General features: G+C 46.7%; 1 protein-coding gene across 1 annotated transcript in view; it reads right to left on the minus strand.

The window, feature by feature from the left end:
• Positions 1 to 24923, minus strand: part of LOC146812214 (protein-glutamine gamma-glutamyltransferase E-like) — a 354915-nt gene extending 329992 nt beyond the window's left edge. The window contains exon 1 of the mRNA XM_085619244.1: positions 24866 to 24923. Coding sequence (XP_085475370.1) covers positions 24866 to 24902 — 37 coding nt within the window. The 5' untranslated portion in view covers positions 24903 to 24923. The remainder of the gene's footprint in view (positions 1 to 24865) is intronic.
• Between the last annotated feature and the right edge of the window lie 400 nt (positions 24924 to 25323).

The raw sequence follows: 25323 nt of genomic DNA on the forward strand, positions 1-25323 counted from the left end.
ATTGCACAGAAAAACAAGGATTTCTTCATAGAGGCAAACCTTTTGAGTTCTAGGTTGCGTGAAAGAGGTTACCCAAAAAGATTGATAAAAACCTCAATGAAAAGAGCCTGGTTCAGCCCCCGGGAGGTTTTATTAGAAAAAACAGTGAGAGAAACGATAAAAAAAAGTTGTATGTGTTACCAGCTTCTGCCCATGGAGCACACAGATACAGAAGATAATTAAAAAACATTGGTCCACTTTAAACACCGTGGATTCTTGCCAAGAAATGCCTCCGTTTTCTTTCAGAAAAGGTAAAAACATTAGAGATCACTTGGTCCACTCAGACACCAGCATATATCAGAGCAACAGGACCATACAAGAATTATGGTCATTACCAGCTGTAACAGGACATTATAAATGTGGTAATTGCGTGGTCTGTAGTTTGACGAAAGAAACCACATTTCTCACACATGGCAACACCAATGTCAAATTGTATGACCTGACAAATTGCTCTACATCCAATGTCATCTACTGTATCTGGTGTCCATGTAATTTAATTTACATAGGACAGACAACACAACCAGTAAAGGCCAGGATCGGCCAACACAGGAGCCGTATTCGGTGTAAAGTGATGAACGCCCCTTTGGTGGATCATTATATTGAAAAGGACCACACGGCTAATGATTTACTTTGGCAGGTGGTGGAAAAAGCAAAACTGCCACCTAGGGAAGGTGATATCTCCCTTATCCTTCAAACATTAGAATGTAAATGGACAGATAAGTGTGGATCTATCAGGAATGGTTTAAATAGCCTTGAGGAGTGGCGGAGATTTAGAAGTTTACATTGAAAAAAAAATGTCTGTTCCTAACCTATGCATTCCTTCCTTGATGTATCTGACAGGGCCCAGTCATGAATTAGACTACTGTATAACACATAGATTATATATGACTACATGTTATAAAATATGTTTTGATTTTCAAGAATTTTTGATAGACCGGGAATTTAGTTGGTAAAAAATGTTTTAAAAGATTTGTATATTTCGATTGTTTTATATATTGGTGTGACACAAAGTGTGTAAATAACGTGTTCACACAGACATGACTATTGCAACACTGTTGTGTCTTGAATCGATAGATTGTGATCAATTGTTATATTCTAGCAATGATATTGTTATTAACGTTTAAAGTAGGCTAAAAAAAATGTTTTGATGTTTAATTTTCGAAAAAACACCTGAACTGTATGTTCATCACACTAAAAATGAATCTATATTGAATACTTAGCTAACAAATTCTACTTAAGAGGGTATAGGTGTGCAATAATATTTACAAGAAGGACGTTGGGAATCTAGATAGTATTATTACATCTTTTGAATGAGATTGGTATTACCGTTCTAAGATGTCCACCATACTTGCGACTGTTTTTTATGAAAAGACATCTCAATTGAAAGTCCATTATACAAAAGAAAGTGACTCTATAGTCGGCTCTCTATCCTCCCTCCCATGTAATAGCTCCAGTCCTTTTGATCCACTCTATTTGTTTATAGATAGATAAAATCATGCACCCCTATAGATAACGAGGATCATTTTCACCACTAAAAGATGGCCGCCATTCTCGCCATCTTCCTCTCTCAGCTTCCGATTTATAGAAACTGGTTACTTCCGGGTTTGTGAGTGAGATTGATTCAGCCACGGACATAATACGGAGCAAAAACATGTAAGTGGAATTTTGAAGCTATTCGGCAATAATTTTTAATTTAACTCTAGAATACAATAGGGGACTGACGCTAACCCAGAGAACCTTTAAATAATTGCAGTGGGTTAACGCCGCTGAACCTGTATCCAGCAGCGTCACCATTGAACCAAGAAGATTTGTTCTTCTCTCTCGGAATCATAATATGTGAGTAAACTGAGTGGTATTTCGATTTTGGACCACTGTTTTTTGGGATACTGTTAATAATTAAAGTTTTTGATATATTGCAGAAGTCTGAAGTAGGAGTTAAGAACACCCTAGAGAATCCGAATGTTTTACGATTCTCCTTAAATATTAGATGTAAGATTTGATCCCAATTCTTGGAGGAAGAGAAGCCCAAGTAAGTGTGCTAAATAATACTGCACCTGGTTGATTCTACTGTGATTTCCATGATTGAACCCTCACTAAAAACTACATTCCGCGTTTACAGGTTTGGATGTAATTCTTCATCCGCCATATCTTTTCACATACTGGATCCTATATGGAAGATTGTATGTTCTACACTGGTAAGCCAAGAATTCTTATGCCCTCATGGTCCCCATTTTACTTTTTTAAGCATTATATTAAAATTTGACCATAGTACAGTTATATTCCCCTTTTTCTTTCTTCAGTCCCCAGAAATACAGTCCTGATGAGACCCGGTATTTAAAGTGGGTCGAAACGCCGTCGACAACAGAATAAGAGACAGCTTTGACTGAATTACTGCACATTGTATATAATCTGTCCTTTTTTTTACAATAACCTCTTACACTCTTGTTTTCTCTTGTTTGGTCACGTTATAAAAGGTTATGGTTTTTTCACTGGGGTTCACTTTGCACTGCGAATGTAAGAAAGAAAGGTATTGTGTATATATAAAATGTTTTTATATGCGATTTAAATAGTGTACATTAAACAAAGACCTCGGCTGAGGTTTGGTAGATCTCAAAAAGAAAATAGGTCTTGTGTGGGCTGATTGTAATTATTATTGTGATTATCATTGATTTGGTTTCACTTTATCTTCATTTTTTATTGTTCTTGACTTACATGTGCGAGATTGACTCAAAAGCAACCATTGATGTTGTATTTAACAGATGAATATCTTTAAATGAGCTCCTTGTGAATGTTGTTTGTAGTACTTCATTAAAAGAAATCCACACAAAAGCCACCAAATTTACAAGGCAAGCCAAAAACAGGAGCTGCCATTTACAAGGCAAGCCAAAAACAGGAGCCGCCAAAAACTAGGCAAGCCAAAAACAGGAGCTGCCAAAAACAAGGCAAGTCAAAAAAAGGAGCTGCTAAAAACAAAGCAAGCCAAAAACAGTAGCCGCCAAAAACAAAGCGAGCCACAAACAGGAGCCGCCATAAACAAGACGGGCAAAAAACAGGAGCCGCCAAAAACAAGACGAGCCAAAAACAAGATGAGCCAAAAACAAGGCGAGCCAAAAGCAAAGCGAGCCATAAGCAAGGCGAGCCAAAAACAGGAGCCGCCAAAAACAAGGCAAGTCAAAAAAAGGAGCCGCTAAAAACAAAGCAAGCCAAAAACAGTAGCCGCCAAAAACAAAGCGAGCCACAAACAGGAGCCGCCAAAAACAAGGCGAGCAAAAAACAGGAGCCGCCAAAAACAAGGCGAGCCAAAAACAAGACGAGCCAAAAACAGGAGCCGCCAAAAACAGGAGCCGCCAAAAACAAACAAGGCAAGTCAATCTAATACTGGGCTGCCATACACTGGGCCCCCGTACACGGGCCGCAAAAGCTGAATTGTCGTGGGTCAAAAGTTAAGGGAGAACCATGCCACAGATGGCAGGTCTAACAGGCCAAGAACCAACTCACCCCACCCAAAAAAAAACCATTGCAGCTAGTAGTAGTAATGAAGGGGAAACATCTGAATACCTTGCAATATAAGAAGACAAGAACTATTTGTAACGCCCTGAACGTCTCAGGATCGTTTAACAGACACGATAATGAGAACGCAACCACTTGTGAAGGTTTAGTTATTTTAATGAAGGCAAAAATAATACAAGGAATAAACAAAGGTTATAGTCACTGGAATCCTCCAGGCTAAGTACGTTACCAGCCCACAGCACGGATGGTCCTAACCGTCCTCTGCATATACGCCGATCCCGGCGTATGCCAACAGAGGGCAGAAATGAAATGGCCGACAATGCCAATCGGTAGGCTGTGAGGGGCACGAAGAGTGTTGGGGAGAATCGAGGAGTCAGGGAAACACCCAGCCGGGGTCTCTACCTGAAGGGAGCAGCCGCTCAACCTCTTCCTCAGACTGCACCGGGACGCGGAGTCACCTCCTGGTGATACGTCACCGATACCCCAATCACAAGCAAAGAAGACTGAACCGAGAGCAGCCGCTCGATCGATCCCGTGGACTTCCGAGTCTGTAACGCGGCAAACACCTCCTGGTGTGCGTTACAGCTGGCAGTCCCTGTATCTCTGGTCGGGCTGGGAGTTACGACTCCAACCAGCATAAGCGCCACTGCGCTTTGACTCAGCAGAGTCAAAAAGCGAAGCTCAATGGTTATCCGGTAGAGCTTCCGGGTCCTTCACAGGTGACGATGGGGCAAGACACGGCCCAGGGAGTAACCACTCGACCTACCTCCGTTCTTGCCTTACTGGAGCACCACTACGGAACACTGCTCTTCACTAAGCAGGTACGTCGGTGTAAACACAATATCCGACAGCGTTGTACCTCCCGGTTCCTCCCTTTATAGGGCGTGTTTTCCTTGAGTTATGCAACAGCTCTCCTGTTTACATAAGGGCGTGTTTTCCTTGAGTTATGTAACAGCTCTCCTGTTTACATAACCTCTCAACCGCTAAGCATCCTGGGAGATGTAGTCCGTTTTCGCTGGTTACCGTTTTCCTCCCCTCGCATGACAGGAATTCTTGACAGTACATCCTCCCTCTCAGCGGCTCCCCACGGGTCCAGCGCTGGCAGGAAAACGCCGATGGAACAAGGAGACCAAGCGCGGAGCATGAACCACTTCAGCCGGTTCCCATGACTGCTCCTCCGGGCCATAGCCTTTCCAGGCAACCAGGTACCACAGCTTCCCCCTGCGCCATTTGGACGCCCGTATGCCTGACACTTCATACTCCACCTCCGACTCCACGCATACCGGCCTAGGTGTCCCAGACGGCTTGGAGGGTGCTGGTTTGAGCAATGATACATGAAAGACAGGGTGTATCCGCAATGACTGGGGCAAGCACACCTTCACGTTCACGGGACCCATACACTTGGTAATTCGATAGGGGCCCATGTACTTGGGATGTAACACACTGTTCTTTCGAAACCTCATGTTTCTTGTGGATATCCAGACGTAGTCTCCAGTGCGGTACAGTGGCCCGGGCCTTCTCTTCCTGTCTGCCGCAGCCTTGTATCTTCTCTTGGCCTCTATTAGGACAGCCCTTGAGCGCATCGACGTGTCTTTTATGTGTGCCACCCTGTCCGCTGTGGCGGGAATCCTGTCCTCTCTGAACGGATGTAGAAATGGCAAGAACCTGGGATGTTGGCCATAGTTGCTATAGAACGGAGATGACTGTGTGGAGCTGTGAGTGGCGTTGTTATAGGCTATCTCTGCAACCCATAGCAAGTCGACCCATTCTTCCCTGCCCTGGTCCACAAAACATCGCAGATACTGTTTGAGCGTTTGGTTCAGGCGCTCGGTTTGGCCGTCCGTTTGAGGGTGGTAGCTGGTGGACAGGGCGGTCTTAACATGCAGCGCAGTGCACCAAGTCTTCCAGAATTGCGCAGTAAACTGCGACCCCCGGTCCGACACGATCACCCCAGGTAATCCATGCAGTCGTACCACATTCTTTAGGAGTAGTGACGCCAATTCCCCGGCCGTAGGGACTCTCTTGCAGGGGATGAAGTGCCCCATTTTCGTCAAGTAATCCACCACCACCAGTATTGCCGTCATCCCTTGGTCTACCGGTAGGCCCACCACGAAGTCCAGTGATATGCTATCCCATGGTCTATCCGGGGTCGGAAGTGGATGTAAGAGCCCTTGGGTTCTGCCATGGTCGGCCTTCATGGTAGCACACGTAGGACACTCCTGTCCCCACCTCCTGACATCCACTCTCATGGTTGGCCACCAGAAATGCCGTCCCATGCTAGCCACCGTTTTTTCAAAGCCCAAATGACCTGCGCATGGAGAGTCATGGCACCAGATGAATGCTTGTTTCCTTAGCCTAGGCGTGGGTATCAATAGGCACCTGCCCTTCAGGGGTATCCCGTCCTTCAGCTGCCATTCTCTGTGACTGAGGAGCCACCTCCGCCATGCGAATGACCTGATCCCTCTCTTTATTGCCCCCAGGAAAGTATCCGGTTGGATAACCCCCAATACCATCCTCGGGGAAATGATGGAATGCTCGGTCGCAGGCAATGGTTCCTTAACTGCAGATTGACGGGACAGGGCGTCCGCCTTCCGGTTTTCCGTCCCCGGCCGATATGTGATGCGGAAGTTGAACCCCGCAAAGAAGATCATCCACCGCAGCTGTCTGGGAGAAAGGTGTCTTGTGGCAGTCATGAACTGTAGGTTCCGATGGTCCGTGTACACCGATACCACATGTCTTGCCCCCATCAACCAATGCCTCCATTCGGTGAAGGCGTCCTTGATTGCGAGAAGCTCCTTCTCCGCAATATGGTAGTTGCGTTCGGCGTCGTTGAGTTTGCGGGACATGTACGCAACGGGATGAAGCACCCCTGTGTCGTGGTTGCGTTGGGACAAGATAGCCCCCAGCGCCACATCCGATGCGTCCGCTTCCACCACGTAGGGGAGATCCGGATCGGGGTGAGCCAACACCGGCGCCTTACCAAAGGCGCTTTTCAGGGCCTCAAAGGCTGTGTTCGCTTCAGGGGACCAGACAAACTCCTTGGACATCCTCAGTAGCTGTGTGATTGGGGCCACCAATCCTGAAAATCCATCTATAAACCGCCTGTAAAAGTTGGCGAAGCCAATGAAACTTTGGACGTCCTTCACGCTTTGGGGCACCGGCCATTCTTTCACCGCCTTGATCTTTCGTTCTGCCATCTCCTGTCCCTCTGGACTCAGCATCACTCCGAGGAATTCCACGGATGTGACGTGGAAGTCACACTTGCTGAGTTTACAAAACAGCATGTTTTCCCTCAGCTTTTGGAGCACAGCTTTGACGTGGTGTACGTGCTCCTCCACACTGGACGAATAGATGAGGATGTCGTCGATATATACGACCACGTAGATATCCAACTCCTCTCTGAATACCTCATTCAAAAAGTACTGAAAGGCTGCCGGGGCGTTGCACAGACCGAACGGCATGACGAGGTACTCAAAAAGGCCGAACCTGGTCTTAAAGGCGGTCTTCCACTCGTCTCCGTCCCTCATGCACACCAGATGGTATGCCCCTTTCAAATCCAACTTGGTGTAGATACGAGCTTTCTTGACCTGTTCCAGAAGTACACTGATGAGAGGCAAGGGGTACCGATTCTTTACGGTTATCGCATTCAATGCCCTAAAGTCCACACAGGCTCTCAGCTCCCCATTAGCCTTCGGGATGAAGAAGAGTGGCGAGGCGGCCGGAGACTTGGACGGGCGGATGAATCCTAGCTTGAGGAGTTTATCCAGGTACCCCCGGAGATGCACGTTTTCAGGCTCCGTCAGGGCATACAGCCTGCCGCTGGGAACGCTGGCCCCTGGCACCAGGTCGATCTGGCAGTCAAACTGTCTATGTGGTGGTAGCACTTCCGCCTTCACCTCATCAAATACATCCTCAAAACTGTGATAAGCCTGGGGGAGAGCCACATCTTTTTCTGCCGCTGTAGCCACCGTCTGACTCCCGCTCTCATCTGCGTCAAGGGATTCCGTTCTTATTCCACAATGCAGGATGCAATACGGTGACGTCAGTTCGATGCGATGTGTTGGCCAATCCACAGAGGGGTTGTGTTTCTGTAGCCATGGCAATCCCAATATGACGCCATATTGGGGCGCTCGGATGATGTTAAAATCGATTTGTTCCAAATGGTTCCTCCCACATCTCATCGGAAGGACCCCCGTGTGCTGCCCGATGGGCCCCGTCACCAATCGCCTTCCGTCTACAGCATAGACGTCTTCGGGTACAGCTTTGGGAAGAAGCACTAGCCCTAGCCTGCATGCCTCGTTGTGGTCCATAAACATGCCAGTGGCCCCTGAATCCACCATGGCCACAACGGGTATCCACTGGTCATGCACTCCCACGTGCACCGTGAGAAACAGGTGTCGTTGTCCCTTAGTGACCGAGTTGGAAAGTGAAGGGATGGATGAGTGACTCCGAGATGCCCCTTCTTTGGTCTGGGAGTCCTCTAGTTTTCCGCCGGTACGTCCACCACGGCTGTTACCGACCGGTTGGCCCGATAACGTGACGTCTTCGGTTTGGCAGGGCATTCATGTACGTAGTGGCCTTTTTTGCCACAATATAGGCACAATCCTTGTTTACGGCGTGACTCTTTCTCCGTGGCTGTGAGGCTCGCTCGTATTTGCCGATGTCCATGGGTTCTCCCTTGGATGCGGTGGCAGTTTCAGGACTTCCCACTGTCACATAGGATGGAAGGGATTTTCCTTTTCTCCCAGGATCCCCCTTTCTTTCACTTAGCCTATGTTCCAGCCGTAATACCAGGTTGATAAGGCCCTCACATGTCTTGGGTTGTGGGTCAATATGAGCCATGGCGTCCTTGAGCTCATCGCACAGCCCGTGATGGAAGAGCGCCGTCTGTTTAGCAACAGGCCACTTGGTTTCCGCAACCAGCCTTCGGAACGCGTTGAGATACTGCACCAGGTCGTTGGATCCCTGTCTCAACTCAAGCATTTCACGGTCCGCCGTGTACGAGTCAGCCCTTCTGTCGAAGACCTTCAGGAATTCCTCGCGAAAAGCACCCCAATCACATAAGATGGGGTCGTCCCTGCTCACCAGAGGTACGGCCCATTGTGCCGCGTTTCCAGCCAAATAGGATATAAGGAAAGCCACACGAGCCTGACTCGTGGGGAACGCCCTTGGTTTGCACGATAAATGTAGCGCCACTTGTGTGAGGAATACCTGCACTGTGTTAGGATCCCCACTGTACCTCTCTGGTGTTGCCAAGGGGACGGCTACCGGCATTTCCACTACTACCGCAGGGGTCTGGTTCGTGAGGGAGGTGCTGGGCGTGAGCGGGTCCAATTGGATAGCATCCAGTCTGGCTTTTACATCGGCTGTTTCTTGCCTGGCGGCAGCCAATTCAATTTGCACAGTCGCTAAAGCAGCCAGCACATCATCAAGTGTTGCCATGTCTGTTATCGACCGGGAGACAGTTAGTGTTATTAAGGTCGGATATTTTGTAACGCCCTGAACGTCTCAGGATCGTTTAACAGACACGATAATGAGAACGCAACCACTTGTGAAGGTTTAGTTATTTTAATGAAGGCAAAAATAATACAAGGAATAAACAAAGGTTATAGTCACTGGAATCCTCCAGGCTAAGTACGTTACCAGCCCACAGCACGGATGGTCCTAACCGTCCTCTGCATATACGCCGATCCCGGCGTATGCCAACAGAGGGCAGAAATGAAATGGCCGACAATGCCAATCGGTAGGCTGTGAGGGGCACGAAGAGTGTTGGGGAGAATCGAGGAGTCAGGGAAACACCCAGCCGGGGTCTCTACCTGAAGGGAGCAGCCGCTCAACCTCTTCCTCAGACTGCACCGGGACGCGGAGTCACCTCCTGGTGATACGTCACCGATACCCCAATCACAAGCAAAGAAGACTGAACCGAGAGCAGCCGCTCGATCGATCCCGTGGACTTCCGAGTCTGTAACGCGGCAAACACCTCCTGGTGTGCGTTACAGCTGGCAGTCCCTGTATCTCTGGTCGGGCTGGGAGTTACGACTCCAACCAGCATAAGCGCCACTGCGCTTTGACTCAGCCGAGTCAAAAAGCGAAGCTCAATGGTTATCCGGTAGAGCTTCTGGGTCCTTCACAGGTGACGATGGGGCAAGACACGGCCCAGGGAGTAACGACTCGACCTACCTCCGTTCTTGCCTTACTGGAGCACCACTCCGGAACACTGCTCTTCACTAAGCAGGTATGTCGGTGTAAACACAATATCCGACAGCGTTGTACCTCCCGGTTCCTCCCTTTATAGGGCGTGTTTTCCTTGAGTTATGTAACAGCTCTCCTGTTTACATAAGGGCGTGTTTTCCTTGAGTTATGTAACAGCTCTCCTGTTTACATAAGGGCGTGTTTTCCTTGAGTTATGTAACAGCTCTCCTGTTTACATAAGGGCGTGTTTTCCTTGAGTTATGTAACAGCTCTCCTGTTTACATAAGGGCGTGTTTTCCTTGAGTTATGTAACAGCTCTCCTGTTTACATAACCTCTCAACCGCTAAGCATCCTGGGAGATGTAGTCCGTTTTCGCTGGTTACCGTTTTCCTCCCCTCGCATGACAGGAATTCTTGACACTATTATAACATACCCAAATAAAAAGTAGGTGGCAGCCGGTGTTTATACCTCCCACAATCTAACACCATCTTCCTTGCAGTAGTTTGTCGTGTAGCTTTTGAATGTATAGTTCCAATCCTGACATTGCTGAAGCTTCAAGGACACCAGAGGTATTAAGGCATGGGCATTTGCTAAAGGCGCCCTATCTTCTAAGCTAACCCCAGGGAAAGTGATCTTTCAGAAATGTCTTTACCTCTCCTTTCAGGCTACCTGCATCTTTCACTGTCGCTCTACCCAGTGTCTTACCAATTTTTTAGGGCCCTGGGCAAGATATTACACTGATTTTTCAGTGACATTTTTTAAAAGTTTAATGTACAAGTCAATAAGTGGGCAGACTTTGCAGATATGGAGTAATAAAATCCAGATTTCAAATGGGGAAAAAATTCCATAGGACGACACAATTACCCTTTATTTATTATTTATTTATCTGATGATTTATACATGCCAGCGCTACCCAGAAGAACAAGTGCAGAGACTACTCCAAAATGACACAAACCAGAATTACTCAGGGAAAAGCCAGGTCTTCAAGGCCTTGCGAAATATCAGCTGATTCTGCAAACCTCTAATAGAAGTTGGGAGGAATTCCACAGATGGGCTGTCTGGACTTTAAAAGAACGTACACCAGCTCTGACTCTTTGAAAACGAGGAGTGCAGACGAGGCCCGAGTTAGCGGAGCGAAGGGGGCGATTCCGGATATACTGAACAAGCATATCACCTAAGATAGGAGGGCCTTGTTGCGTCAAAATTTTATGAGCTAGACACAAAGACTTAAACCCAATTCTTTTGGCTATAGGCAACCAGTGCAGTTTGGGTAAAAGATTAGACACCGAGCAAGACTTAGGAAGTGCCAGCAACGCCCGAGCAGCCGCATTTTGAATGCGTTGGAGGCGCAAAATACACGATTTATTGGCCCCCAAATAAAGGGAATTGCCATAATCCAACCTGGATAGAATTGTGGCCTGGAGAATAGTTTGGTGGATATCTGGTTCAAAATATCCAAGCAGGGACTTCAGCCCCCTCAGGAGTCCAAAACAGACCCCTGCAAGGACTTTGGACTGTGTATCAAAAGAAAGATCCCTGTCTATCCAGAAGCCTAGATTCTTGACCGCCTCTTCAGGCAGTGGCGCTGGCTTAAGTTGGTCTGGCCACCACTGTTCTGACCATAAAGCACTGTCTTTCCCTAGCACAAGAATTTCTGATTTGGCAGCATTCACCCTTGAATAATTGAAAAGTCTATAATCATGTTCCTTGCGAATATGGCTCTCGAAGTAGATTGAAGACACTTATTGCCCTATTAGGGGAGATCACCATTTTCAAGTCTATGACTAAACAAAGTAGTGTTTTTTCAAGTGAGTACAAGACCATAAGCTCTGGCAGGCTTAACTCAGACACTGGAAAGCAGTATTCTGTTAATATAACAGTGATTCAGTTAGTAGCTATAGTAGAAAAGCAGAGCCGGCCACATGCAGAGTGGGCCACATGTAGAGCGGGCCAAAAACAAAGGCACTAAAAATAGCAGGGTTGAATGCTAAATGTTAGGGAGGAACCATGCAGACGATGCCAGGTCTAACAGGCAAATAACCAGCCTCATTATCCCCCAAACAAAACAAGCCATCACCGCTTCTAATAATAATGAAGGGGGACACATCTGACTACCTTAGCATATAAAAAGTTAAAAACTATCATAATAAAACCATTAAAGAGGAGGAGTCAACAAGTGTCTATGCCTCCCAAATACAAACACCAGCCTCCTTGCAGTGGCTTGTTGTGTAGCTTTTGAATTTACAGCTCCAATTCTAAATTCCTGAAGCTTCAAGTACGCCAGCGATATTAAGGCATGAGAGGTTGCTCAAAGGATCCTACCTTCTAGGCTACCCACAGGAAAAGTGATCTTTCATCAGTTTCTTAACCTCTCTTTTGAGGCTACCTCTACTTATCCCTGTTGCTCTGTCTACTGTCGTCTTATAGATTTTTTGGAACCCCAGGCAAGATGTTGCAGTGATTTTTGAGTGACATTTTCTGAAAGTTTAATATACAGTTTAATCCCTGGGCTTGAATTTACAGATATTGAGTAATAAAATTCTGATTTCAAATGGGGGGAAATTCCATGAGATGACACAAGTACACATGAATCATACCAACGTCCTTACCCAGGAACCTTACAGAGAAATGTCTTAATGTAGCTTAAAGATGCCCAACACCTTGTCAGACAGGATCACCATGTTTAAGCCCATTTGGCTAAATAAAGATGGAGGGAGCTAGCTCTGTATATACTATACCAAAGTAAGGTATAGTGTGTACAGAGTCCTGGGAGTCCCCAGAGCTATAGCAGAGACTAAATTTGTTAGGTACTAACAGCTCTCTTTGTGGTAGTATGAGTAAGCACACATGTCCAGGGGGTGTGTTAAGCATTGATACACCCACTCAGACAATCCAGACCAATTGGTTAAGTATAAAAAAGGTATACTTGTGTTTTATTTTTAGAACCAAGCAGGACTTGGTAGAGGTAGGTAAAATCTACTTTCAATTGTAAACCTTTACACAGATAAGCAATTTAGGATGGATGTGCAGTTGTTACAGCTTAGTATCACTTTAAAAAGCAGTTTGAATTATACAGTTATTACTTTCGGAATACTTTTTAGTTACCTTTCGGTTACTTTGAGGACCGAGGGTGGTATACCTAGATACCAAAACTAAGGTTCTCACAATACACGTTAATTAAAACTTTATAATTTGCATTTTAGTTCTCTTTTCTCCATAGAAACATCAGTTCAACACTTACAACATTTTAGACCCAAAATCTCATAACATGGGTTCCTAAGGGAGAAAAAGTGTTAGCGAGTTCTCAGGCAAGTACAAGACATAGAGTGGGAGTTTTGGGGGTTAGACCCAAGGTCTAATTGGGCACTCTAGTGGCACCAGCAGAGGTAATGGGGTGGCCTGGTAAAGAGTACAGGGGCCCAGGTTAGCCAATGGGGCAAAGAGGGCCTTCAATTAGTAACAGCTTACGAGCAGGCCTATCAGGTGTGGGAACTGCAGGGGCCAATTATCAGCACCGGAGATGCACTACCAGTGGCACTGGGATGGCCGGGTGCAGGGTGCCAAAAAGACATCAGGGACCTTGTACTTTTCAATGGAAACCTTCAATTTGGTAAAGTTGCTGCAGGCTCGGGCAGGGAGGCTTCCTGAACGTGACCGTGGACTGGAGATAAGTTGGGATCTTGAGGGACACCTGGACACCGTTAGTTGGGCCACCTAAGGCCATGGAGAAGGGGTTTTCTTGCATCGGATTTTCTTACCTGCTCCGGTCGCGGTCAGGGAGAGCCTTTGGGTTGAGCCTGCAGGAGTCTTCTTGAAGCTTGAGTGAGGTCAAGGATTAACAGATCCCAGGTCAGGATCGCTAGGGGGAGACCTTGTGGTTTGGGGCCAGTCGAACTCTGGCGTGGGCATCGGTTGCAGAATCGCAGAGTCATCTGATTCTGGTCTTGAAGTCTTTGTTGAGCAAATCAAGTGCCCACGGAAGACAGTCTGTAAGGGGAGCGAAGGGCAGATCCTTGGTGCTCTGGGGGGCTGCTGGACACGCCGGTTCCTTCTCTGTAAGCAGGTCGGGTCATGGCAATAATACTTCTTCTACTATTCTATGTTTCCCTAAGTCGCCCAATAAAAATGGTACCTCACTTGTGTGGGTAGGCATAGTGCCCGCGACAGGACACGGCCCTAAAAGCAATGTGGGCACATTGTTTGTTTTCTAGTGAAAACTGACCCTTTTTTTGCAGTGTGCATAGCTGTAGTTTTTGGACCATAGCTCAGCTGGCACCTAAGGAAACCTAGCAAACCAGTATATTTTTAAAAACTAGACACCCAGGGTGAAACCAGGAAGAGATGACTTGTGTGGCTTTCATCAGGTTCTGTTACCCAGAATCCCTAGCAAACTTCAAACTTTGTCAAAAAAAATAATTCCTCACATTTCTGTGATTCAAAGTTCTGGAATCCGCATGTATCTACAAAATTCCACCCTCCTCCATTCCCCAAAGTCTTGGGATAAAAATGGTACCCCCCCTTGTGTCAGTGGGTCAAGTACCTGCGACAGGCAGGGGCCAAAAATGTATTGTGGAGACATCAATATTACCTATCGCAAAGAGACCAGGTTTTGCAAGGGGCGGCACCTGTTTTTTTTGCAATGGGCTCAGCGGCCAGCTAGGAAAACCTACACATTTCTGAAAACTAGACACCCTGGGGAGTCTAGGGAGGTAAGGCTTGTGTGGATCCCCCAAGGTTTCCATACCCAGAATCCCCTGCAAACCTCAAAATTAGCAGAAACAAAATCACTTTTTCCACAAATTTGCGTGGGATCACCGTGCTGCCACAAATGTCCTACCACCCAGCATTACCCTTGTTCTCCCGAGTAAATTGATACCTCACTTGTATGGGTGGGCCAAGGGCCGGTGACTGTTAAGGGCCAAAAACATAGAGATTAAGGGTATAGCACAGCAAATTCTAAGCGCTGCATTTAAAACAAATATGTTTTAGCCAATTCTGCATTGTACAGCCAAACAAGTGAGATATCATTTTACTCGGGAGACCAAGGGGAACACTACGTGGTAGGACATTTGTGTCGCACAGTGTTACCACACAAAAAAGTGTGGAAATCAAGTGATTTGAGGTTTACTGGGGATTCTGGGTAGGAAAACATTGGGGGTCAATGCAAGTCATATCTCCCTGGAATTCCCTGGGTGTCTAGTTCAGAAATGTGTGGGTTTGGTATGTTTCCCAAGATGACTGCCGAGCCCGGGGCCAAAGCCCAGGTGACCCTCCCCTAGCAAAACCAGGTCATTTTGTGAAAGGCAATTTTGATGTCTCCTCAATACGTTTTGGGCACCTGCTTATCGCAAGCCCATGGTCCACCCACATAAGCGAGGTACCATTTTTATCGGAAGACCTCGGGAAACGCTAGGTTGATGGAAGTTTGTAGTTCGCCGCAGATTCCTGAACTTTCTATCACTTAAATGTGATGAAATTTTGAATTTTTCCTAAATTTGAGGTTTGCAGGGGATGCTGGGTAAAAAAACCAAAAAACTGTGAGAGCCACACAAGTCATTCACCCATGTACTACCCTCGTTGTCTACTACTTAAAAATAGAAGGTAGGCCTAGGTGACGACTGAGCTAGGGCACAAAATCCCCAGCTACCCATATTGACAGAAAATAAAAAAAGGTCTTACAGAAGGCCATTAAACCCCCACAAATATAAATCTGACAGTAATTTGATAAAGTTAATCCACCACTTACACTGGTTGGTTTTAGCACCTCCAGAAACGCTGGCTTCAAAGCACAAATACATAAAGCCACTTCACGGCACCAACTGCTTTATGGTCCATTCACACGCCATTCATGTACCACACACAAAACTTCCTTACTACCAGCCACTGGCCCAATCAACCAGATTGCTTACACTCACATAAACATACTGACACCATGCAAGGGCCCACCACATTCATATGCCACAATAAATAAGGAGTTTGGCTACATTTTACCACCTAGCAACAAAACAAAAGGATCCACCCTCATAGAATTCCAACAGTGATATCCCTCCAGAGTATGTGTCTCTTCTACAGTGGTGAAAAACACACAGCTTTGTTAAAGTACCCTTCATCCACCAAAAGGACCCTTGGTGGCATGCTTCATCATCAGGATCTTCCCGCCCGCTGCGGGACGGGGCATGCTACAACCTACGACTACGCGGGAGCACTAATTCTGTAACAAACTATGTGTGGTGTAGGAGTGTGAGTGGAAGGGTCTAGAGTGAGTGAAAGTAATGGTACATTTTAAAAATATCTGGCTCAGTGGGGGGGAAAAACGTTAATGTTCCTTTGAGCTGATATTAATAAAAATGAGGAAAGAGATGGAGGTAACTACACTACAATGGGCAGTAATTGCTGTGTCTGCATGTTTCAAAGCCCTCCCCTGGCTTCTCATCAGGACCTAGAGATATCCATTCTACACTCTAAATTCCAAAAAATGTAAAGTGTAAATTTAACACAATAGAGAACAATGCTCAGTGGTGTACATAGTAAATTACATGCACTCCATACTCTACCATAATAGAAGACACCTAGACTGGAGGGATATCACTGTTGGAATCCTATGAGGGTGGATCCTTTTGTTTTGTTACTAGTTGACCAGAGGAGGATGTATCCACCTCTTATGCTCTCCGAGCACTACCTCTACACTCTGCACTCCCCCCCTTGTTTTTTCAGATTACATTTTACCACCTGTCAAGTCTCCGCCTCCTTCTTCCTGAAAGTTACCAAACGCATGCAGAGTGACCTTTGCTAATGGCTCCCATGACAGCCACATAAGGATCAGGAAGACATGCCTTTCATACGCCTTTAGTGCACTCACTGTGCTAAATCCAACTCCTTACAGTTTGTGGATGCAAGTTGGAAGGTGCCCGAGTAGGCCGCAAAGCCATACCTCGAACTGAGCGAGCACATCTACTTTTAAAAATAAGGCAAACATGCTAGGAATTTTCCAAAGCTTTCTAAAGAGAACATCATGAAATATGAAGAACAGTGGAATATGAAACATGGGTAGTCCGTGACAACGTAGCATATGTCCAATCCATTGTTATGTGCGGTGACTGAAATGCACTTATACAACAAACTAAGTTCTGACGGAAGATGAACATGGCAAGCAGAATTGACCCATAATTACTCTTGTAAATTCAGTGCGAGAGTGGCAGCAATGGATTTGAATTCATGGGTGAAGAGGAAGTCATGACGAGTATCTGTACTACCTTTACTATGTGCCTGGTACCTATGCAATATTTGTGGGAAAGCCCACCTACCGTAAGCTGTTCTAACCCGTGTGTCTGTCCTCAGAGTCCTGACTAATTCTGTCTAATTGTCATACAACCCTATACAAATGCCAAAAAAAAACAAAATAGACGTTCCCGAGCAAAGACAAGGCAGTTAAGCCACTTAAGCAGTAAATCTCAATGAGAGTGACAAGAATAATTCAGAGTCCAGTGAATCAAAGATAAGTGTTTTCTTCTTTATTTTCCTTAGTCTTCTTTGTTCGCAAACAGCACCAAGATAAGAACAGTAGCCAACACGTGTTTCGTCTCGGGTAAGTTGCCCGGCGACTTCCTCAGGGCAGAACAATAATCACATCCAAAAAATATGTTCATTAGTCCACCACATCTATAATGTGTTTTAAGTGGGTCCATACAATTTTGATCATCTGTGTACAGTAAATATATATCTTTAAACACTTTCTCAATCCCGATCACAAAATCAGATGAAAGGGGAAGGTCAATGTATCCAAGGACCGAAAAGAAGGGGAAGGGAGAGTGCCCCGTTCGCCGCCAGTATTCAAAGTAAACTTTAAACTTAATTCTGGCATTCTAGTGCCCAGCTCCCACTGCCTCTGAGCTGTCCTACCTCCTATATCCGATCTAATTAGATATGGGGGTTGCCCGATAGTGAAGATGTACTTTAGAGAGGCTTCTCCCTAAGATTAATTCTTTGACATTAAAAGACTGAAAGTTTACCAGAATTTTCCTAGGTGCTTTTCTGTCTGCGTGTAACTTAAAGGGGTCTCTGTGCACTCGTTGAATTTCAGCCTCCAGGTTGATGTCTGTACGATCCTTTAAAACCCCTTCTCTTAACAGACTACAGACAAACCCCTTAATGTCCTCCAGCTCTGCCCCTTCAGGTATTTTCAAGATTCTCAAGTTGTTTCTTCTGGCTTGGGTTTCTAGCCTCTCCACATCTGAAGCAAGAGATTTATTCTGTACTTTCAAAGTCTCAATGTCTTTTGAATTCCCCTGGGCAGATTTATTTAGGGCTACCACATCCAGTTCCAATTTACTGGTCCGGGCGATAACATCATCAATTTTAGCTTCCAATAAATCAAACCTGTCATGAATTGCCTTTTGATTGCCCTCCGAGATCTCAAATTTAGTCATCAAATCCCCCCCTTAGGGACTGAAAAAGGGAGCCCAATCTGTCTGTCTCTAAGCTCTCTGGTTCTCTTAAGCTCCCCTGGCTCTGACCCTGATCACGGGCCGGGCCCAGGCCCAGAGCTAGGTCCTCGCCTTGCTTTTCCTGAATTGCGACCGATGTAGGAGCACCCTGGGGTCTTGGACCTTTAACCGCCCCCTCCACCTCCACCTCCTCAGACTGTACCAGCAGTATCCCGCTCCCAGTGCCATTGGCAGTGCCAGACAGACCAGCCAATGGGGCAAATTGATTCTCAAGGGGGGTTACTGAAGTCTCCGCACTCAGTTTTCCTTGTGGAGTAGGATCGGACTCTGCTTGTTTATTGTGGCCAGCAGCCTGCTCCATTATTCTAAAATAGGTTTTAAGTGAGGGCGAATTTCTCTTAAGAGGCAGTTGCGCAGGTTCCGGCACCTTTGCTTTTTTTATGTTTCCTACTTTTTTTCCTCCTTTGCAGGGGGTTAATGGCATGGGCCTTTCTCTGTCGACCAGATCCAACTCTCCACCTGCGTTCAACTCCTGTGAGCGGAGTTGATATCTATTCCTTTGTCTTCCAGGGGGAAAGGACAATGAAGCAAGTTGTTGCACCTGGTTCCGACTTGATGCTTTTACTGCAGGTACTATAGCCGGTGTAAGAAGCGAAATTGAGCGTGATCTGCCCAGGGAGGGAGGTTTCTCTATTACCCCCGCCGTTGGCCTATGCCTCATAACACCCTCCTGAATTAACTTAGAGTGCTGGCCATCTGTAGAGTTGCAAAGGGTAGAAACACTTATGCCCTGATCCATAAAATTACACACTGGCGCTTCCCCCCCAACACAACAGCTTACCACATGTGCCTGTGCCTGCACTGACGCCGCGTTACCCTGCGAAAAATTGGAAACTTTCTCACACACTGGGCCGCGGAGCTGGAACAAGACGAGGGCCAGACGAGAGCGAAACCACCAGCTCCTTCGGCATACGTCTGAATTCCCTGCTTGCACTTCTTTCCCGCACATAAGGCCAATAGAGCAGGTCTTGGTAGGTCCTAATGCCGCCTCCTCAGCCGTATCTCGAAAAACAAAGAGATAAGATCGAAGTTTAAAAGAATGAACCCTCTCCGTCACTGCACGAGCACCATTCTACTCTTACCGCCTTGAGGTGCCAGCTACAACCGCATATTATCCCGCTTCGTTATCGGCGTTCTCAACCTCGGCATTCTCCCAGAGCCGCTGCAGCCGGCGCTTAACCTGCCGCCATGTTCCTCATCGCAGACTCCGCCCTCGTATTCTCTACTGTCTGACCGAATCTTCTTTTGTTTGGAAAGGCTGAGAGGTGGTCAGAGTGACCCGGTGACCCTACTCGGGTCACTTCCTTCACTTGTCTCAGTCTCTGATCCTGCCTCAGAGCTGGACTCTGGAACCAGATTTAGTGCATGGGTAGCACTCATCCAATGATACGCCATCCCTGCTACTGCCGAAAACCTTCCTTTTAAAACACTATCCTACGTAGAAGCCAAATAGGTTGTTGATTTCAAAGTGTAGGTGGGTATGTGCATGGGTAATGTGTGCAACAGTCAGGAATGGTGAAGTAACCTTATCTTTCTAAAATCAGCCGGCTCCCCAAAACCTCCAAGAAAGACAGAAGATGACACAGTATTACTTGACCTTGCCACATACACATCATCGCAGCCTTTAGCGCTAGTGGCAGCCAATGCAACAATCATTTTGGCGCCTGTTAGAAATGGGATCTCTGGTTGGCTAAGACTTGCGCCAAAGCCAGGCAGAGACCACCACCCTAGTCAGGGTGAGGGAGTTACACGCCAAAGATAACCGCTGCTCAACCCCTTGGTAGCTTAGGACGAGCAGTCAGGCTTTTCCCGGTGGAAATGTGTAAAACATTCGCACACAGCAACAACATCCCAGGCACACTACAAAAGGAACTCCACACAAGGTTATATATAAAAATAACCTTTGTATTATCATAACACATTAGAATAGTAAACATACTATACACGGTGCCACCTGGCACTAGATTATATTTACAAGTGATTATTTACACCTGAAAGGGCCAACTGGACCACTCTCAGAACCATCACAAAGTGAACTTAGTAGATGTAGAACTTATCATAAACATAGAACACAACCAGTAACTACTGGTAACCACTGTACTCAGCATCAGCCTGTAACAAACTACATTATGCACAGTATCACATCAGGCGCGAATTACATTCTGTGTCAACCTCACCAGCATAAACATATTATGCAATCCTCTCATAAATCTAAACACATTAGACGCTAACCTCCTAAGAATAACTCACATTAGGGGCATAAATCACACAGTGGAACATAATCTCACTAGCATAAGCCATAATATGCAAAAAAACCTCATAAAAACAACAATTAGAGGTATAACACAGGGTGCGTAAATCATACTACATTCATTACATTTCCTAGCACCCTATTATCACATTAGGGCCTAGCGCCCTATCACTCCCAGTCCCCCTGGCCAACTGGACATCTCAAAAGGGGCTCAAATGCCCCATATCCCAAAAGTTAGGGTGCACTGCCAAAGCAGCTAAAGTCAAGGGTGCGCAATCTGCGCAGACCTAAACGTTGCAGCTGCCCGCTACTTGCTGTGCAGCTGTGAATGTCAGGGGCAAAGGAGTGCATCTCACTCCTAACTCAACATGCCCCTGAAGAACTAATAACCTAAACGGTACAGCTGCACACTACTTGCTGGGCTGCTGGGCATGCTAAAATGAGGGGCACTAGCACCGACTGTGCCCTGCAAAACAAATATGCCCAAACTGGCAGGAACACGAGCACCAACAATGTGCTCCGATCTGGGGACCAACATGCCCTACAGACGTTGCAGCTGCCCTCTAGCAAAATGGTTCAGCTGTAGACCAATGGCCACATGGGGGGGGGGGGGGGGGAAGCACAGGCCCCCCTGGGTCTTTTATCACCAAATCTGCCATGGGGCTTTTAAATCAAACTTGCCCCCAATGTTGGAGCCACTCGGGGCTCTAGAACAATCATGCCCATGTTGGAGCAGCCCTCTGGCAGGTGGGGCCACTCCGGATACTCATCTGCTACCCTGGTGAACAGAACGGGCCCCTCTGGCCCTCGGGACCCCCACTGGGGCCCTTAAACAACAATGTGCCCCCTTTTGTTGGAGTGACCCCCTATCAGGCGGGTGCCACTCAGGAAATCAGCCTGGGCACTGTGCCTCGAACCGGCACTAACACCAAAGAGCCATTACTCACCGGCTTTCGGGGCAGGACCTCTCTGCTCCGGTCTCTGCTCTTCGCTCGGTCCCTCTCCTGGGACCGGGACTTCAGCATGGAGCCTGCGGGGCTCCAGACGTCTCCTCAGGGTGTGTGGGGGGGGGTGCGCGGGATTCCCTCCGCAAAACCACAAGTCCTGCCTGCCGCCAAGCACCACGTTGCCTGACTTCCGCTTTTGCTGCTACTCGGGCTGCAGCGGTGATCGCGGTTCTCCGGGTGCATTGAGGGGTAGGCTCCCTCTTCATTAAGAATATAAAGCGGGGTGGGCACCCGCTCAATCAATAAAAGCAAAGACGCGGGGTAGTCACCCGCACATTAATTAAGGTTAAAGCGAAGACACGGGTGGGCACCCGCATCACAGTCAAAGCATCAGCATTACAAAAGCCCTCCCCCACACTACTTTTAATATTGTACAGCCCTGGGGAGGTGACAGAGCCACAGTCCCCCAACAACAACAGAGCCACCGCCCCAAATAATAGAGACACCGCCCCAAACAATAGAGACGAGACCCACTCCCCCAACACCCCCCCCCCCAAGAACAGAGCTGCCGAAAATAGGATGGTTGAAAGTCAAGATTTAGGGGAGAACCATGCCAAAGTTGCCAGTTCTAACAGGCCAGGAAACAACCCCCCTGCACCCTAACAAATAAGACGAACCACCACAGCTGGTAGTAATTATAAATGGGCAACACATCTCATTACCTTGATATACAAAAAGCTAAGAATTATTATAATATACCCCAAAAAATAGTATGTGGCAGCTGGGGTCTATACCTTCCAAAATCTATCACAACCCTCCTTGCAGTGGTTTGTCGTATAGCTTTTGAATTTAAAGATCCAGTCCTGATATTGATGAAGATTCAATTACGTCAGAAATATCAAGGCATTGGCAGTTGCTGAAGGCATCCCATTTCTAGGCTGCCCCCAGGAAAAGTAATCTTTAACAAGTTTATTTGCCATGCTTTTCAAGCTACTTGTATCTCACTGCATACTCCCCAGTATTTTATCAATTTTTTCGGGCCCTGGGCAAGACATTACACTGATTTTTGAGTGACATTTTCTGAAAGTTTAATGTACTATTCAATATGTGGGCTTCAATTTGCAGATATTGAGTAATAAAATTCAGATCTCGTAAATCCATAAAATGACAAGTACACACGAATCATCAAAATGTTTTTACCCAGGATCCTTACAAATATTTGTCTTAAAATGGATTGAAGACACCCAACATATTATTAAGCGAGATCACTATTCTCTAAGCCAGAGGTCTTCAGTTTGTGGAATGACCCCAGGGGGGGCCGTGGAGTCATGGGAAGTGGGGTGCATATTCCTCAGCTTCTTCAGCTGAAATGCCATTCAGGGACTCTCCTGTGCTGTAAAACAGATGCATGGGAGTCGGCTAAACATGGCTCTCTGCCAGTATGCTGCTTCCCTTAAAGAAAAGCAAATATGCACATCAATTTAATCTGCAATTGTGAAGGGATATTGGCAAATGTAGAGGATGCTTGGGAGCTGCTACTGGCTTGAATTGATTGAATCACTTGAAACTTCTTTTTGAGGGGTAGTGCAAAGAGTTAACTGAGCTGTGAACTGTGTGCTTTTAATTGTCATCGTATTTACATAGCGCATTCTATCCCTAAGGTGTTGAAGGCTACTACAGATTCTGAAGGCTCCAGCAACAGAGGAGGTGAGTTCCTATGTTCATTGAGGGTGAGCTGCCCTCTCACCAAGTTTGAGGCCAGTATCCCTCGTGGGGACCGCATAACCTGAACCCCTGTGCACCGCGTACTTTTGCAAGTGCATATGCTTGTTGGTGTTCCCCCAACTAAGTGCATTGGGATATTGATAGCCCCAACTTCTGCCCATATTTTCTATAACGGACTTTGGCCTCTTCGCACTCTGTGCCCTGCAAGCTGTGACTTTGTGAAACTGCTAGAGGTCTCCTCGCGACTCCTGTGCCTTCGGCCTGTGTGTGCACTTGAGGGACAGCACTGCTTTTTTTGGGCTCCCCTGGTTGTTCCAGGCCTGCCCTGACTCCACTTGCTGTGGTGAGTCCCCTGGTCCTTGCTGGGCAAGACTGTAACCTTCTTTGACCCTCTTCCTGGGATGCTGTTGCCAAGGCTGGTTGGTGCTCCCGCCAGACACCGACCCCCTCAGCATTCGACATCCTTCATGGGACAACTCATATCTGGCTCCTGGTCATCCTCGACATCTCTTGGTCCCTGCATCTGTAGAGTCAAGGTCTCCATCGTCACACCTGAAGCACCCAACATCGGTGGGCATTCGCCTTCCGAGCCCGTGGTCACTCCTGAGTGACCCAGACTGTCCCCTCTGCTTTTAGGTTCCTTCCATAAAGAATCCATTTGTGGGTTCCACCAAACACTTTTCTTCTTTCGAGCAGTGGCATTACTTTAAAGACTCTCATTGGGAACGACGGCGGTTTCCGACGCCACTTCGACCCTATGCACCCGGCTTCCCTGGGATAGGTAACTCTGGTACTTTGGTATCCACGGGTGAGGTGGCTCTCCAACCTTCTATGTTCTAAAGGGTTTCTTCATAATCCACTGGGAAGGGTCCTTAAACTTTAAAATTGCAACTGCTACTCTCCCATTGAATTGTACGTAGCACGCGGTCGTGTTCTCTCACTGCACCCACCCCCCCCGTGGGGTCCCTACTTACTCACCTTGGGTGGCTCCTTGGGGTCCCAGCGATTCTACTTCCTCTAGACACTGCCTTGACTGAAGTCGTGGTTCTTATACCACTATTTGAGTATATGGTTTGTTCTCCCCCTGAAGCCCACTGTGTATTAGTGCTACTTACGTTTGTTTCTGTGCTACAGTATTGTGTGCTTTGTGTTTATCTGCGTGTAGCAGATACTGTGAGGTATTTAAGGTGTGTTATAATAAATACATGTTTTTATAACTACTGTGTGGTTCTCCTTTCATTTAACCAATACTATAAGGATGCATTCTGGTAAAACATGCTGCTTAACGTTCCTTCAAGACTAAGCCTGATGGCTTCTCCCCATAGCTACCACTTGGATAGCTTTATACGGTCATCTTTGACCTCTGAAATCACCGTAAGGGTTGTTTGGACTGGTGCAAGGTGCCCACTTTAGTTAGTGGACATCATATACCAGGCCAACTTCTCCAATTAATACCAATCCGAGTGTACAAGCACTACCCCATGGGAAGTAGGTACTCGAAATACCCCATGCACCTCTGTATTTCTAATATCTTTGACCCTGCTGCCCTCTTCTGCTCTCCTCAGAGGAGCCAAGCTGCACGTGGACCACAGGCAGGAGTTCAGTTTGTCAATGTATTTCTTTTCTTTGCATTAGGGGTGAAGTATCAGAAGCTCAAGATCAGCCATTCCAATCTCAAAACAACTGTACTCACTTACCTGGGAAAACCTTTGGCATGTCTCTTCCATGGATCATGGTGCCTGTTCCAGTTACTAATCCCCGTACTGCAGTAGAAACACCTTATGCGGTCATTGTAACCTGCAGAATACAATGCTGGTGAAAGAGGGAACTGCTTAGCCATACACCACCCCATGGTAACAGCCGACAAAAACCCAAACACTAATGTTTCGATAGTGTCAGTAGCTTAAAGCAGAATACTCCCACTCTAAGTTCTTAAGAGAGTTTGGAGTATTGGCTGACAAAGGACATTAGACAGTATTTATGATTGGGCCTTTGATAGTTGTCAAAAATAGAAGTGGTCTCGATATGTCAAAGTAGATACTTTTAACAAAATAAGATATCAAAATGTACTCAGGACCAATTCTGGGCCACATTGCTACAGCAGCTGTAGGCCGTATGACTGCAATAGATCATCACTGAATATAGGAGTAGGATT

This window comes from Triturus cristatus, chromosome 7, assembly GCF_964204655.1.
Source record: "Triturus cristatus chromosome 7, aTriCri1.1, whole genome shotgun sequence".
NCBI classification, from domain to species: domain Eukaryota; kingdom Metazoa; phylum Chordata; class Amphibia; order Caudata; family Salamandridae; genus Triturus; species Triturus cristatus.